The 17589-nt window shown below is 40.1% G+C and overlaps 1 protein-coding gene across 2 annotated transcripts in view; it reads left to right on the top strand.

Annotated features, from left to right (window-relative positions):
• LOC311044729 (extended synaptotagmin-2-B-like) overlaps positions 1–16861 on the top strand; it is a 62774-nt gene extending 45913 nt beyond the window's left edge. Inside the window, exons 10-24 of one of the 2 annotated variants that reach the window (XM_084056490.1) lie at positions 289–465; positions 744–826; positions 1088–1136; positions 1567–1656; positions 2008–2103; positions 6287–6349; positions 7321–7395; positions 8395–8481; positions 9195–9344; positions 9699–10189; positions 10905–11003; positions 11419–11550; positions 12334–12439; positions 12847–12896; positions 14787–16861. In XM_084056490.1, coding sequence (XP_083912616.1) covers positions 289–465; positions 744–826; positions 1088–1136; positions 1567–1656; positions 2008–2103; positions 6287–6349; positions 7321–7395; positions 8395–8481; positions 9195–9344; positions 9699–10189; positions 10905–11003; positions 11419–11550; positions 12334–12439; positions 12847–12896; positions 14787–14832 — 1794 coding nt within the window. In that variant the 3' untranslated portion in view covers positions 14833–16861. The remainder of the gene's footprint in view (positions 1–288; positions 466–743; positions 827–1087; positions 1137–1566; positions 1657–2007; positions 2104–6286; positions 6350–7320; positions 7396–8394; positions 8482–9194; positions 9345–9698; positions 10190–10904; positions 11004–11418; positions 11551–12333; positions 12440–12846; positions 12897–14786) is intronic. The other variant, XM_084056491.1, reaches the window with a different exon arrangement.
• The last annotated feature ends 728 nt before the right edge of the window (positions 16862–17589 follow it).

The raw sequence follows: 17589 nt of genomic DNA, 5'->3' as shown, positions 1-17589 counted from the left end.
TACTATTGCACAGGTTAAACTACACATCAAGCCTAAAAACACTATTAGGTATATTAGGCAATGCGGTTACTTTGTATTACTTGATTGGTAATAAGTATCACAGCATTTTTATGTATTAAAATGGCCTATCTGGTATCCTTGGTCTGTATTTAGATAAACACCTTCCTTCAAATTGTCCTCCTCCTCAAACCTCCAAATATTTGTGTCATAGATTCATTATAAATCTTCACCAAAGCGATTGGTCCAACCATATCTTGCCATCTTACTGTTATCGGTTGGTTCTCTCAGGGTGTGTTGCGGATCCACTTCATGGAGGCCCAGGACCTACTAGGTAAAGACAAGTTCCTGGGAGGGCTGATCAAAGGCAAGTCAGACCCCTATGGAGTCATTCAGCTAGGAACCCAGCTCTTCCAGAGTAAAGTCATCCATGAGACAGTCAATCCTAAATGGAACGAAGTGTACGAGGTAAGCACACACCTTCTCTACTACTCTATGTGTTAGGACGGGTGGGGAAATGCTGTATGATGCTTAAAAATGATGCATAAAACTAAAATACATGTTGCAGATACTGTATGTTTCCACACACATTTATCTACAGTATATGTGTGTTTTTAATCACGTTTTCCCATTCTTCCATTCTCATCCTTCCCTGTTATGCATGGCTTTATCACATGACTGTTCTTGTCAAACTGACATCCTTATGAATGGCTTTTCCATTTTAAGTAATTGATTTTTTCTGTCAGGCTCTGGTGTACGACCACACAGGAAAGATCCTGGAGATAGAACTGTTTGATGAAGACACCGATAAAGATGACTTCCTGGGACGGTACTGCATGTTTTAATCTGTACAATCACCTCGCAGGAATATGATCAACACTACACTTTACTGTTCTCTCTCTCTAAATTGCCAAACCATTTCCACCTGACACCTCTTGAATTATAGTCACTTAAGAGTGATTTGATAAGCAGTTGATTTGCTTCGACCTCGTTCAAAAACATACAATATTGAATCGTCATGATTCAGAAGCCTTCAGCTGTACTGTTGTGACTTTCTCTAAATGGTTTTGTGTTTGTGACTTGCTTACAGTCTGGTGATTGACATGGCTGAGCTGCAGAAGGAAAAGAAGGTTGAAGAGGTATTCCACTGACTTTTAATTGCTTTTTTTACTCTGCATTTTAGATGGATTTTTTTTTCTTCTAATTAAAATGTGTCTATAAATGGAATGCAGATGGGGATAATTCACCGTAAAGAACAATTCACTCACTTGCCCTTAGTTTTTAACGATGGGATTTTCAATACCATGTTAAGGTTTGTCGCATTGTTATATTGCTTTATTGCTTGTTTTTGTTTTGTATAATTTTTTATTGTGGTGCTGAATGTGATTATGCTGTATGTCTATACAGTATGTCTGCCTGTCAGTATATTTGTCTGCCTGCCTGTCTCTGTTTCTATCTCACTTTATCTAATAATGAATCTGTGTGTTAACGTATGGGCTGGGTGTTGTCCTTTGATCTAGAAAAGGCTGTATGAATTACGGTTAACTAATATGTTGTTTCTTTGCCCAGTGGTTTGTGATGGATGAAGTGGCAACAGGGAAGCTACATCTCAAACTGGAGTGGCTGTCTCTGCTGTCCACTCCAGAGAGATTAGACCAGGTAAGACTGTCTGTTTCATTTCCCTTGCCTGTCAGTGGTGTGGTGGTTGAGACAGAATGCAGTAAACAAAAAACTCCAGCGCTCACAGAAAGTCCTTTTACACGGCCGTTTCGGCCGAAGCCTTCCTCAGCGTGATAAATATAGGATTATAGTATCCTGTTAGTATGTATTCACCCACCCACAATCACCAGAACATGGTGACATTTTGGAATATCATATGTGCATGTGTCACAGTTTACTAGATCAGTGGCCGGTCCCCGGACCCCACTTTGAGAACCACTGATCTAGTAAACTGTGACACAGAATTGAGCGGTGAAGTTGCAGTAACATCCAGCTGCTGTCTCTCCACAGGCTCTGACCAGCATCAAGGCAGAGAGGGGTCACGCCAACGACGGTCTGTCCTCAGCTCTGCTGGTGGTGTTTCTGGACTCTGCTCGCAACCTGCCGGTAAGTCAGACTGATGGAAACTCCTCCTGAGATGCACTAGTGGTAATGTGCAGAAAGATGACGGGATTGCTTTCATGGTGATGAATACATTTTCTTTCTAGAGCTACATTTAGAGCAAGGCGATGGGAAATTAAAACTTGTTTTCTCGTTTAATGTTCCTTTCATTGTTATCAAGCAGTTGAGATTTAGTCGACTAAAACTATGACGAAAATGTTCGTCGACTACCTTTTTTCACTAAATAAAAACTAAGCTATGATGACTAAAACTAAGACGAAATATATTGACAATTTCGTCAACAAATAAAACTAGAATAGAACTAAAATGTTAGGGAGTGACTAGTGGAGAAGAGATCCAGTAGAACTAAAAGGCAAGTCGTTTTATGTTTGGTTGCGCTCGGGTGTTGTGCTCTGAAAATAGCAGATCTACAAGCTCAGCTCAGCGCGACGCGTTGTCGGCTTGTAACAAAAACTAGACTAAAACATTTCAGATGACTAAAATATGACTAAAACTAAATGGAATTTTATTCAAAAGACTAAAACTAAATCAAAATGTGCTGTCAAAATCAACACTGTTATCAAGTCATAACATTTATTATATATTATGTAATACCCTAAACATCCATTAGGAAAGTACCATACTGAAATCATTCTAATGTTTAAATCACTCTCTCTTAATAGTCTTATTGTTGTAATTCTTTATTGTATTGTTTAAGTTGGCTACTCGATTGTTATGCGTTACACGCAGAACCCAGCCAAATATTAATTGCAAATATTTCTTGTGGATTGATTTCGAGGTTCTGAAAGGCCGTTTTTCAGGCCAATATTGAATCTTCCTTGATTCAATATTTAAATATTTTATATTAATTTGATCAGACTATATAGGCCTATTCATGCCTTTATTTATTTTTTTATTTTTAATTTTATTTTTAAAAACGGAAAAAACATTGTATTTGATATTGTTGCAGGTGTTCGCTGTATGCTAGCCTACCATCTCCTTGGTCTCTCTCAGTTCCCTTTCCTAACTTCCTTACTTTGCTGCTCTATCCATCTCATCTTAAAGGTGCTGTATGAGGAAATGTTGGTATTGGCTGTGTTTTTTAATGTTAAAAGTGTTTGAAGCATAAGGGAACAGCCCCTCATACTGCACCTTTCAGCTTATATCCTTCCATGCTCCCATTTAGACACCCACTTAGAGCATTAGCTTTAGTTTCCCTTAATATAAGTCAATTATAAGTTAAACAAATAATAATATAAAGTTATGTTATAGAGAAATACAGTAATGTTACAATTTATGTTTCCATTGCTCTTTCCATATTGCTAATGGAATAGTTACTGTTATGTAAATGATGACTAACTGTAAGCCATTTTTAAGCTACCAGGTTTTCTCATGTTAATATGTATTATATTGTATTATTTCTATATATCATAAGAAGATTCTACACGGGTACAGATATTTAGTCAATAAGCAATTCATTCAAATCAATATTTCATTGACATGGTTCCATAGCAGAAGCCTGACTTGCCTCTTTTCAGCCTCTTTTTCTTCCTCTTTGCTTCTCCTCTCCCCTCCGCTTACTCCTCCTCTTCCTCCTGTGAAGAGTGTGTTCGAGGGGAACTTGGGATGTGGTTTCCTCAAAGAGAGGCGTGCGGCTGGGCTGGTGTTCTGTGAGAACACTGCTTCTCTCTATAGGAGCCTCTTTGTGAGTCCACTGGCTGTTTGTCTGCTTTCCACAGTAGTCTGATTAATGCCATGATGTGAAGGTTTTTATTATTGTGTGTTTTTAAAAATGGACCGTCTGATGGCTCATGTACGCTATTTTTGTCGGGCGACATTTGACGAAAGCATGAATTGTCACAGTGTGAGGTTTTTGTTTTTTTATTATCGTGTGATGCATCTTCACTGTGTGTGTGTGTGTGTGTGTGTGTGTGTGTGTGTGTGTGTGTGTGTGTGTGTGTGTGTGTGTGTGTGTGTGTGTGTGTGTGTGTGTGTGAGTGTGTGTGTGAGTGTGAGTGCGTGCGTGCATCTGACTGTGTTGGGATTGAAAGCATGACGTGCATAAAGACTTTAACCTTGTGCACATGGTTGAATTACTAATTTCATTAATTGTGCAAAGTGTTTGACTTTAATCTCAGCAATTACAACAAAGTTATCAAACGGAGCTTCTGGTTAGAAAACGCTTGTTAAAGCAGACCACCACTGTATTACTTCCACTGATCAAGCTGCATCAGATCAGTTCTACTTCAACTTTATTGTCTGCGTGGGAGATTGGAATTATTTCCCCTATAAAACTAAACAAGTCTGGCCAGAGCTCATTGTTGAAACTATCTCACTAAATTCCTCCTAAGAGAAGGTTAATGTGATTGTTTTTTGGTGCCTCAACACCAACGCTAACGCCTTTCCAATAATGAGTCGTTTCAAACAAATGAAACAATCCGTCAAAAGAAGTTAAGTTAAAACCATTGATTGTTTGGAAATGAATTTACAGAATTCCCACTGCTTCATTTAGGACCCGGCTTTGCTAAAGTGGTGTCTAAAGCTGAAATAATAGAAACATTATACGTTTTTATTGTTTGTTTGTTTATTATTTTTATTGTTTATTTGACTCTGTAATGCCATGTGGGGGCGTGGTCTGTCTCATTTGAAAGTTCTTGTCGTTTTTGTCTGTCATCTTACCGGACACTCTAGCAACAACCGTTGTTCGGGGAACCTCACCCATCTGGATTTCCGAGCTGTTTAAAACAAACACCAGGAGTCATTCTGAACATCTGTTTAACTCATGTCTCATATCGTCGCTGTCGGGTGGAAACCTGCATGTCCAAAACCCAAAACTGTTACTTTTCAGGAAATGAAAAAAAAAGAACCTGCATTCCAATGGATCCAATGTAGTTATTATTTAGTCACAACTTTTTGTTTTCTCTCTCACTTTTAATTGGTTCAATATTTATATACACGCGCCCACAGGTGCAAACATACTTAACCACTTTCACTTAAAAAAGCAAATCCAAAATGTACAAGCTCACTCGCTTCACATTGTGACGTGTTGTGAGCTTGTAGAACAGTTATTCTCGCTTGATATCAATTTTCATTGCTGTTTTAAGAAAAGAAAGGAAGGAAAATAAAAGAATACGAGAGGACAGTCAGTAGATTGTATTTTGATGGTATCTTGGAGTCCAGGGAGGATGAATTATTAGTGGATTGCCATCCCTCCATCCTAATTGTTTTCCCCCCACATGTGGATGGGTTTACCCCTCGGATCTCCATGGTTATGCCCCCTTACACTCTTAATAAATATTGTGCAGTGTGACATAACACATGTTTGTGTGACTTTTCAGCAACCTTATAGTTTAATAAGATGTTAATAACATGTTAACATAAAATGGCAGTTAAGTATGTTATAACCTATGATTAATAGTAAGTATCATATGCCACACAATTTTGAGTGTACTTGTACCACCAGGGGGCAGCAAACATATGATCCTATCTCCATGGCCAATATGGGGATTCTGAGGACATAGGCTTAACCATTTAAGCCCTATATACTTAGTTGTATGATTCATTTTAAAAACAATAGCAGATCTACACACTCAAATAATGTAGCATCACAAGATTGAAGAATCTTCAAGCTCACAACGCGTCGCAACGTGACCTGTTGTGAGCGCGTTAATCGGCTATTTTTGGCGAAGAGATTTGGTGTAGATGGAAAATACGAATTAAGTCTAGAGGGTTTAAGTGGTTAAAAACAATAAAAATAACAAGTCAAGATTTGTTGCCATGGTACTTAAAGCAGGCTGAATTATACAGAGGTGGATTCAGCACTAATAAAACCTTTTTTATTGTCAAATCAGCTTATCATTTCATGAATATCATGTCAGTTCTTCCCTCTCTGCTCCATGTGGTCCATTCTTATTGGTTCTAACCAATGACTTTGTGTTGTGATCTTGGCTCCATGTTTAAATGTTTAAATGCATTAACCATGTGATCATCCATGTTTTTCTGTCTGTCTCACATTATGTTTGTTGGTGGTGGAGAAGGTGTGTCAATCATCAATAACCTTCTTCTTCCTTGTCCTTCATCTTGCACGTCCCGTCTCCTCTCCCTAATAACCCGAGTGGTGCGTTTGTGTTTGTGTGTGTGCTTGTGTGTGTTTGCTTCTCTTCCTATCTTGTCACTGGGGAAATCAAAGCGCAATCCGTTAGAGTTCAACTCTGAGGGGCTGAAGAAGGCCTCAGTCAGTAAAGCCATCAAGGTAACATGACGCCAACAGAGCACACCTTACCTTTAAGATACAGATAGACAGGGAGAGAGAATACACTAGATGTATGAAGGCTAACATGCAGAACTACAGGCAGCTATCTTCAAGGAGAGACCAAATTCAATGATTAGTTGATCATTGTCAGATAACGATCTTTCAGACAAGGGTTATGTATTTGGACTCATATACTAGTTTCAGGAATAGTTTGAGGAAGTTGTCCTTGACTTTTTCCCACAGCAGCCATGCTGTAGCATTCAAAATGTCTTGCCAGTTGACTGACCATTAATATCATTAATCAACTCACAAACTCTGTTCATTGTATTTGTTGACTAAATCATTTAACAAGCTCTTGTAAATAACAATGTTTTCCAGTAAGCTAATTATCCACTAAGCGAATCAGTCCGTTGAAGACTTAACCTTTCTTCAAATCTGAAATGATTTCTGGTGTCTTGAAAATCTCTTTAGAGCTCTCTACCTAATTAGGTGTAAAATGAGTTTTCCCCTTCAATGACTTTTTCTCTGTAATTATATATTTCTTTCTCTCAAATCACATTTTACCATTAAGAACTAAAATGTGAGATGTAGTGGTAGTTGTCATTATCAAGTATGTATATTGCATATGTTATGTAAAGATTTTATTATAGCATGAGATAATGTCAGAGTTTTGAATGCTCAATGAATGGTGTACATTCAGAGTTTTCTGTGTTGTCAGTGTTTCAATGATCTACCAGTAGGTAAGATACTGTAGGTAAATAAAATGCTAAGTGTTAGCATTAACTTTTAACAAAAAGACATATATAGCTAATATGAGGGTTACATTTCAATTACAACATCCATTTTAGATAGACGTTGTCCCATGTGAATCGTTCTAGAGATAGAGATGCCTTTATTGATCCCACAGAGGGAAGTTATAGTGACTAAGTCTTATCGCTCATTTGTTTTATTTTGCTATTGCATTTCTGCAGTCTGGTAAAAAAGTGAGCAGCGACCCCAGTCCATTTGTCCAGTTCACGGTTGGACACAAATCCTTTGAGAGCAAGGTAAGACCATCAAACCAAACCGTCGTTCTACAAAACACATTGTTCAGGCCGCTAACCAAAAGCTGGTACATTTTGTACCTGGCTGCAGTGGATAGTAAGTCTGCCATTATAGCAGGCAGGGTAGTATGGCATTTAGTCAAACTTTGCCCTAGACAGTGCATGGAACCACGCCACTTTCTCAGAACATGGAAGCGTAATGCAGGTGTAACAGCCCAAAATATACCTCTGGGCGAACTATGTGCGGGGTTAACCACTTATACATTGTTGAACGGAGTCTCTCAGGGCTCTATACTAGTAACTTTTCTGTTTTCACTCAACATTAAATATCTTCACTGAAAATAGCCAATCGACAAACTCACAACGTTTCGAAATGTGACACGTGGTGAGTTTGTCGATTTTCTGCGAATGTTTTCCCAGAATAAATAGTGGTTAAAGTGGGCTAATCTGTCTTATACCCTGTGGTATATCCTGGGCTATTCCAGTTTATACCCCTGAGTGTAAAACAGGCTAGCCCACTTTAATAGTTTGGCCATGGGTATATGTTGGGCTGTTAAATGTGTGAACACGATTGGTGTCCTGAAAAGGAATCCATTGTTTTTGTCAACAAACTGTGGAAAATGGTGCTTTTACGAACAGATAAATGTGGAAATTGATCAAGACCATGTTGAAAACGCTAAGCCGCATCACAGCTGGACTATGATAGGGCAAACTGTGCACTGTCCACATCCACACACTGTATGTGCCCTGTACTTAAAGGGATAGTACTCCCTATTTTACTATCGATTAGTCACTTGAATTCATGGATAAAAGAAATTCATGTATAAAATAACCAAAAAATATCCATGAATTCAAGTCTCCATGGGGTGACTAATCGATAGAAAAAAGTCCTTTCGGGGGTGAACTATCCCTTTATATAGACTGTTATTCATATGATGTTGTGTTGTGTAGTATCTTGCCACTAACCTGCTACTACGCTGTCTTTCTCTGTTCCTCCATCAGACCAGATACAAGACCAATGAACCGGTTTGGGAAGAAGCTTTCACCTTTCTCATCCACAACCCTAAAAGCCAGGAGCTGGAGGTTGAGGTGTGACACCTATCTGATTTTATTTGATTTCTATCTCCTATAAAGCCTGATTTTATAATATCATACAATGGAGTTGTAGCACCAAAGATAGCGGATCCCAGCACGTTGTGAGCTTGTGGATCGTCTGTTTTCGGCGTGCAACTCTGTCCTATGACGGAGTATACATTAAGCATAACTGTGTCGATGAGGTGTTATGTTTGTTTGTCTTTGTCGGCAGAATATGCAGATTTTCATGAAACTTGGTGTGAATGATCAGATCTGCTGTCTCTTTTGGGTTGAAAAGGTCAAAATCTAAATTACAGGATCAGTCCTATTAGGTGGAAATGGCTTATCTTGACCTTTGCATCGTGGCAGTGGTGCAATCTCTCTAGTTAGATTCATTGTTCACCGGACAGTAATTAAACATTGTGGTTCATGGTTGTCTTTTTTAAAGCACCATCCATCCACTATTGTGTGTTTGTCCATCACACGTCTCTCATGTTTCAACGCAGAGTGAACCATAAGAGCAAAATGGCCATTGTGTGATTACTGTATGTCAGATGGCAATGGGAAACGGCACACATGGGACTGTGACATAAGAGCAAATGTGGCTAAATTTGCTCATATTGACATTATCTCTCTATTTCTGTCCCCTTTCTTTAGTTGAGTTGAGTTGAATATGGTCAGTTGTTAGTTGAGGAACATGACCTTAAGTGTTGTAACGTCTATTTCAGGTGAAGGATGAAAAGCATGAGTGCTCTCTGGGGAAGTTGACTCTGCCTCTGACTCGTCTGCTGGAGGCAGAGGGCATGACTCTCAACCAGCGCTTCCCTCTCAAGAACTCTGGACCCAGCTGTACTCTCAAGATGAAGATGGCTCTTAAGGTAATATGCACTGTGGTTGACAATCTGTGCTTGTTTATTTGAATCATATTAGAATTCACTTTGTCAGATACTCTAGATGTAGTTTTGATAATCCATGAAAAACTTGATTAACCCTAGCATGGTATAAACTGATAGTAAATTAATAATAAATGTGGCTTTCTGCTCTTGCTGAACGGCTCACTGTCCAACAATAGAAGGCTGAGGCCGGTCTTTACATGGGGAAACAGGGCAATGCTGAAAAAGGGCATGAGAGCTCAGCATACAATGTACAGGTTTGATGAATGCAGAATTAAAGAGGTAAATAAAGGTTTAAATAATGACCCTTAACCCTCCGTCTTGTCTGCCTCCTCACAGGTGTTGTGTGTTCAGGACAAGGAGGCGTCCTCCTCGGCAGAAGCCGCCCCCTCATCTGTGCAGGTGCGCAAGGCGAGCTCGGCCAGCTCTAATTCCACCCCCGCGCCCCGCCCCTCTGTCTCCTCCGAGTCCCCCCATCCCCCGCCTCCCTCCTCTTCCTCCTCCTCCCATCCGCCCCGGTCCTCATCGGCCTCCGCCCAGGACCTCCTGAACAACCACCACCCTCCAGGAGCAGGGGAGTCTCAGGAGGTCTCCAGCTCCCTCGGAGGTCTGAGCGACGGGCCGAGTGCAGGAGGAGGAGGAGGAGGGGGGAGTGGAGGTTTGGGTGAAGGAGGGAGGAGCATGTCCAACCTGGCTATCTCAGGCTCCCAGCAGTACCTGTCCGGAGGAGGAGGTATGATGGTTAAGGAGCCCACGCCCAGCATCGCCTCAGACATATCCAACCCCTACGCCACACAGGAGCTCCAGCAGAGGCTACGACAACTGCAGAAGTAAGGAGGGGGTGAACGTTGAAACGACCAGAACAAAGACATATGTATGGGATAATGTACAGTGAGCTGGACATAATGTAAGGGACAATGCACTGGGAGCATGTCAGCGATTTAGAAAATAACCAAACAATAGGGGGCTGTTTACACCCTGAAGTGTGGTTACAGTGCATGTTGTGCATCCCGCTTATAGCACGGCTAACTTGCCATAGTAATGAATGCACACTTGGTTTGGAGTTTAGGTACACATTTATTCATGAAAACAACCATGGTCTCTAGAAGAAAAAAAATTACCTGGCTGCTGCTACGTTACCTAGTTAACTCAGCTGTCACCATCATTCAGTATTGAGTATTCACCAAACCTATATACCGGTAATAAGGATTCATTAATGAGTGAAGTAACAACATAGTTATGTCCACACTAAAAGAACAGAACATTGTATTCACTAGTGTCTTTAGGAAACCCACTCCCATTAGTTCATATCCATGACCACAGTCCATTTAAAAAGGTGACAAAAAGATAAATACACGTTTGAAACACAACCTGAACTCATTCATTGTACATACACACCTAACCGCCTACACATCCACTGATCTACACACACACACAACACAGGGCTATGAGAGAATAACTATTAACCGACAGATGTTTTAATCTGTCCAATTCAATGATTTCTCTCTGTCTGTCTCTCTCTCCGTCTCTCTCTTTCTCTCCCAGTGGTTCAGGCCCCAGTTATTTCCCTCTGGGAGAGGTTCAGCTGACGGTGAGACACAGCCCCCAGAGGAACAAGCTGGTTGTAGTGGTGCACGCCTGCAGGTAGGAAAATATGATTTGCTTAAACTTAAAATACTTAAGAACTTAAAATACTAAACAGAAGGTTTGGTGTAAAGGGCAAGTTAGACGGTTTTTATCCTGAATGATAATCATATAGTTGTAATTTAAATTAGGTGGTTCTACACGTTTTAGGCTAGAGATTCTCAACACACAGAATGTGAAGTTTTACAGTACAATGTTAGGTCAGATCTTCACATGCCCTCACAATAGAATGACTGGATTCAGGAATATTATTGAATTAGGTTACTTATATCCTTTAATATTATATTCTACTTTATTCTATTCATTTCTCATGTAATCTTTAGTATACCAGTTACAAATAATCCACTTGTTACAGTAGAGGTTAAAACAATTTATCAACCAAGTACCTTCTGTCCTTTAACCTTCCCATCCACAGGAACCTGATAGCATTCACAGACCATGGCTCAGACCCTTACGTGCGCCTCTATCTCCTGCCTGACAAACGGAGGTCTGGAAGGAGAAAAACTCACACTCACAAGAAGACACTTAACCCTGTTTACGACCAGATGTGAGTTACTGTTAACTGCTTCGGTCTCACAAACATTGAAGAGATTGTTTGATAAATACCCTCAGGTTGACTTTTATCTTGAAAGTATTTTTTTGGTCTGTCATGAATGTGCTTACATTCGGGCTAATACCATAATTGCTAGTTATAATCAGGGTATGAAAATTATCAACATATTTACATGGCATTAGTATGATTATGGCAATAACCTGGGTTTACGTGTTCTACTCAAATATTGGTTTCACTTATATTCATATATCAGCTGAAGTTCACCTCTTCTTACGGCTTTGTATTCAAACTTGCGCACATTAAGAAATGAAGAAATCCGACAACTTTTACACGCTCAAATAAATCATAACATTGGTGAGAAAAACAACCATGTTAATCAGGTTTTGTTTCCCCTACCATACCCTAATTTCAGATAACAGTGTTTACGTGGTCATATAAACCCTAGCGTCCCTATTCTGGGGGCGCTAAGGTTTTACAAGCTCTCAGTGCTTCACGACACGTCATAGCATGGTGTATTTTGAGCTTGTAGATTGGCTATTTTCTGCAAAGAGATTTGGTGTTGAGGGGAAAACATCTGCGTATACAGCCCTGGTGGAACCCGGTCAACTAAGTATATAGGATTTAAGGGTTGTTAATAACCAGAATATTGCTTTAATCTGGGTGGAATCAGTGTGTTAGTGTGCATGTACAGGCACTCACTCTGTTTGTTTGTTTGTTTGTTTGTTTGTTTGTTTGTTTGTTATCCACCATCTATTGATCATTCATTCTCTCCATCAGATTTGAGTTCAGTGTATCAATAGTGGAGCTCCACAGGAGAACTCTGGATGTGGCGGTGAAAAACGGAGGAGGTCTGCTCTCCAAACACAAAGGACTTCTGGGAAAGGTACAGTCCTGACTTCTTCTCTTTCTGTCCTTTCATCAACCTCTCCTTTGTTTCTGATCTCTTCTCTTGCTTATTTTTATAAATCATATTCATGTATGCAGAAGACCAGCTGTTCTTTTCTGCTCCATTATCTCTTTCCTCCTGTTGTCCTTCTTTTGTCACGTCATCAACTCACCAATGCACTCTGTTCCTATACATCAGTGGTTCTCAAAATAACTCTTGACCGCGTACAAATGGAACGGGTCCATTTGATTCTATTTGGTTCCATTTGTACAGTTTTAGAGTTGCAGACCTGTAAGGGTCCAGTTGGAAGCCCTTCAACACTTTGAGAACCACTGCTATACATGCATCATCTATGATAAACATTTATCCTGGTATTTCCTTCTTGTTCTGTGTTTCTCCATCAGGTGTTGGTGGACCTGACCAGTGAGGAGATCTCCAAGGGCTGGACTCAATGGTGAGTCATCAACCAGCTCACAGCCTCGTGATGGAGTCATGAGTGCTTTATAGTGCTTTATATATATATGTGGATACTTGGGTATTGTCATGGAAATATTCAATGGGACAATTCTATTTTCTGCAATTTATCAATACAACCATTTTGTATTCAATTAACACATTCACTGCCAGGTATTAATTAATTAATTCATCCGCCACTGCCAGCGGTTTTACCTTTCGTCTTTTTGGTGAGCCACCGATCTTTTTTTCTCAACCCGGATGTAAACAAACGATGTCTCCGTGGCGAGACGAGTCTCTCCTCTTTCCACCGGACACAAAAACATTGTAACCGCGATCGTCCGTTCTGTTGTTAGCAGTTGGGAGAAGAAATCTGAGCTAGATGTGTTTTTCTAAATCTCATAACATTGGAGTGGAAGGTTTTTTTTTGGGGGGGGGGGGGGGGGGGACGTCATGTCCGGTTCTATTGTTCTCTCGCAGTCAAGGCATCATTCATAGGTTGGCGAAGAGCGAGAAGTGTTGGATTTGCTCTGCACTTTTATTCCATTTATTGTCTCCGCCAGGCCGAAAGGCATGGCGAGAGAGTATGTTTTCCACCCCGTCCGTCCGTGTGTGTGTCCGTGTGTGTGTCCGTGTGTGTGTGTGTCCGTCCGTCTGTGACCAGCTAATCTCCGGCACCGTTGTCTTGATCGCAGCGAAACTGTGCACACACACTCCCTGGATGCCAATTCAGAACCTTTGCCCCAATTTTTTCCGATGGGCCTTTTATAGCGCCACCAGGAGGCCGATTTGTGCAAAACATATTTTTTGACAGTACTCCTACATATTTTGTCCAAAAATCACGCAAACCGGTACACAGTATCTCTATAGTCATTAAACGAAACAGGTCTTTCAGATTTCTCATATTCCATCCTGATTGGCTAAAAATGTCTTCCAAAGTTTGCAGGAGTGCTCCGTTTTGAACAAAATGCCTCAAATCATGAACACAGCATGACATTTCCGTGAAATTTTGCACGCACATTCCCATTAGGCCGAGGAAGAACTACCATTTGATTTTTTTCAAATCAGCCTCATGGTGGCGCTATAACAGGCCGATTTGTGTTTTTACCTATAATTGCACCGATCTGTGTAAAACTTTGTATGCACACTCCCTAGAGGTCAAGGAAAAACCTTTGCCCTGCATTTTTCACATCTGCCTTTTATAGCGCCACCAGGAGGCTGACTTATGTAAAACACATTATTTTATACTACTCCTTCCAATTTTATCAAAATTTCACACAAATCGGTACACATGATCTCTATAGTCATGTGATCATGACGGATGTGTTTGATTTTTCATATTCCATACTGATTGGCTAAGATTGACATCGAAAGTTTGCATTATTGGCGTCTTTTGAACAAAATTCCGCAAATCATGAACGCACCGTCCAATTGCGCTCAAACTTTGCACGCACATTCACACTATGTTGAGGAACAAATGCCACCCTTTAAACATTGGCCTGTTATAGCGCCACCAGCAGGTCTAATTTAGCAAAACAAATGTTTTTAACAAAATGCCTCAAATCATGAATGCAGTCAGGGTCCAATTGTCGTGCAAGGCCTAAGAACAAATGGCACCCTTTTCACATTGGCCTATTATAGCGCCACCAGGAGGCCACAATAGCCTACCTTACCTGGCGGAGACCTGTGCTCCGAGGAGCACTTTTTCTAGTTATAATTGTAGTCATAGCACATCTACAAGCTTACGACGTGTTTTGAGCTTTTAGATCTGCTATTTTCAAACCACATAGGGCTAAAGTGGTTAAACTGATTTTGATGCACCCCTGGGGGTCCCCGGACCCCACCTTGAGAAGCATTGCATTACAACGCTACGCCTATCTTTGTCCTCCAGGTATGACCTGAGTGAAGATGGCCTCGCCAAGCCTCACCAGCTATAGAGGAACCCAACCCAGAGAATGAATTCCTCATCTTCATCACTTCAATTCTTCTCCCCATCCTGTCAGGAGAGAAACTACATTAGTGACTGCTGTTTCTCCACAACGTGGCATCTGAAACTACTGTACAATGGATATAATAACCTTACAGATTGTTACTAATCATCAGTCACAATGCAGTCTTCCCCTTTAAGAAATGATAGTTTGATAGAGTAAAGGGAGTATAATATAAAGTATATTAGATATATTCACACATACACAGTAACATCTACTCTAGAGCGTGCACATGCAATTAGGACGATTGTGTACTGTATGTGTGTGAGTATGCAGTATATGTGTACACAGATGAAGTAAAAGTATTTAAAGTGCAACATACATAATATTTGTAGAGGCTCTAATTATGAACTGTAGAGAATACTATTTTTCTTGCTCTTGTTTTTAAGGTGCAGTTTTCTGTCTTGACCGACTGGAGGAAACGACAACCTTGTAAATATGTATAATGAGAAGAGATGGGCGGGAGGGTTTATTCTAGAAACCAGAAGAGGGAGGTGTTTGGTCAACAACAAAAAAAAGTGGATATTTGTAATTTTTTATATATATAATTCTTGATGAATTTGTACATTGGCAAGATGGTATGGAAGAAAGACATGTTTTTTTTTGTGCTTGTTTTGTCTTTTTATGAACATGATTCATACAATTTCCAATGTTGAAAGTATAGCAGGACTGTGGACAGGTTTGAAAAGGAGAAACTGTCTGCCACCAAAGAGACGCATATTTCATTTTATCACTCGTATGGGGCGGGGCTTCCCTTTTTTTTTTTTAAACCAAAAATGTATGAATGTTTGCACATCTTTGTTCTACAGTATGTCTTTGTTGTTGTTTTAACGTTTAGGGACGTGCGTTCGTAGACACAAATCGGTTCGTTCATCCCAGCCGGCACGTCAACGTTTTCAATCTTGAAATCGAGGTGAAATTGAAACTCCATCCTTTTCGTCATGAACGGGCGGTTGACAGTTTGTTAAAAGTCAGTCTTAATTCCTCTCGCGCTTATCTCTCCTGTATATACACCTGTCAGCATGTGCACATCGTATTACACATCACTGCTTCTTCAATGCTATACTCTCTATAAGAATTTGAATTTGAAAGGGATTCACAATGTATTCACATTTGTCACATTGTAATGTAAACGCACATATCGGTATAAAACGGAGAGCTGCTTCAGTTTAAAACTACATTAACTAGTTTACTTAAGAGTTGATTAACATCAGTGTATCATTAAAGTATTTTATATTGTGTACATCGTGCCATTGAGCAGAGGAGTTGTTTCTGTTCTGTCCTACCATGTCAAAACGGCAGTAACAGCTTTTGGTGTGTGGTAAAGATCACAGGTCATGACTAGAGCCTGATTTTAAACGTAGTATGATGGTATCCCACACCAAAAATAGCAGATCTACAAGCTCACAACGCGTCCATAAGGAAAAGAGGCTTTAACCACTTTCAACATGCCGTTCCTATTTTGGGCATGTCACTATAGCCGAACATATTCAATCTTTATTTATATAGATCTACAAGTCCATAATGCATCCTGACGTGTTGTGGCCTTGTAGATCTGCTATTCTGTTTGTCACACAAAGTATGTAGGGCTTAAAGGGTTAAACAGTCCACTAGTACTGTTTCTCAGTTTGAGTGCTTGCATATTTCCTGCTGTCTAACTCAGCAGGGTAGCAATGTCTGTTTTGTTATTGTGTTATTCTTTGTTTTTTATTTTTTATAAATGTACCAGTACTGCAAAAGCCAATGGAAAGAAAAATCACGTCTGGAGTGAAATATGTCCTCATGTACGGTTTGTCTTCTCTGTTGAACTTAATTTATCTTTGTGCCTTAAATTCACACGACCAGATATTTAAAAAACATTATGAAACAAAGTGCATAACGCTATGATTTGTTTTCATGTTTGAAAATGTCTACTTCAATGTCTTTTAAACAATTAAAGAGCTTTTGCTGGACAAGCAGCATCAAGCTGTACCTTTTACTTGTTTTTTACAGACTTGTTTTTCTTAATTACCAGCATCTGAAGCACTAGACGGGTGCCACCGGCCTACTGGGGAACAATGCAAGTTGTGAATGCATCAAATCAAATCAAACTTTTATTTATATAGAACATTTACAACAATCGAAATTGACCAAAGTGCTGCACAGGCATCAACAGAACAGGCCTGTGCAACATAGTCACAGGACATGCAAAAAATACATAATGAAATAAGACAAAGACTCAAACAACATTAAAAGCTAGAGAAAATAAATAAGTCTTGAGGAGAGATTTAACCACTTAAACCCCAGCATCCGTATTGTGGGGAAAGCTTTCGCTGAAAATAGCCGATCGACAAGCTTGTCGATCGGCTATTTCAGCGACGGCTTTCCACACACTAACTGAAAACGGAAAAGATACTATTATTGAGCCCTGAGGGACTCTGGTTAACCATATGGAGGTTGTAAGTGGTTAAATACCCCAATAGTCTGAGCACTTCTAATGGGAAGGGCTAGCTACACTGTAGGCTGTTCCAGAGGCTGGGGGCAGCAGCAGCAAAGGCACGGTCACCCCTGTTTTGCAAGCAACTTGTCAGCAGACCTCGGAGCCCTAACTGGGGAGTAAGGTTCCACAAGATAAGGAGGAGCCAGCCCATGTAAAGATTTAAAAGAAATGAGAGGACCTTAAGGAGTAGTTCACCCAAAAAATGTCTTATTTTCTATCAATTACAC

This window comes from Gymnoscopelus microlampas (genome assembly GCF_963454915.1).
Source record: "Gymnoscopelus microlampas genome assembly, chromosome: 5".
NCBI classification, from domain to species: Eukaryota; Metazoa; Chordata; class Actinopteri; order Myctophiformes; family Myctophidae; genus Gymnoscopelus; species Gymnoscopelus microlampas.
Note: the sequence above shows the minus strand (reverse complement) of the source record. Positions and strands in the feature narration are given on the sequence as shown.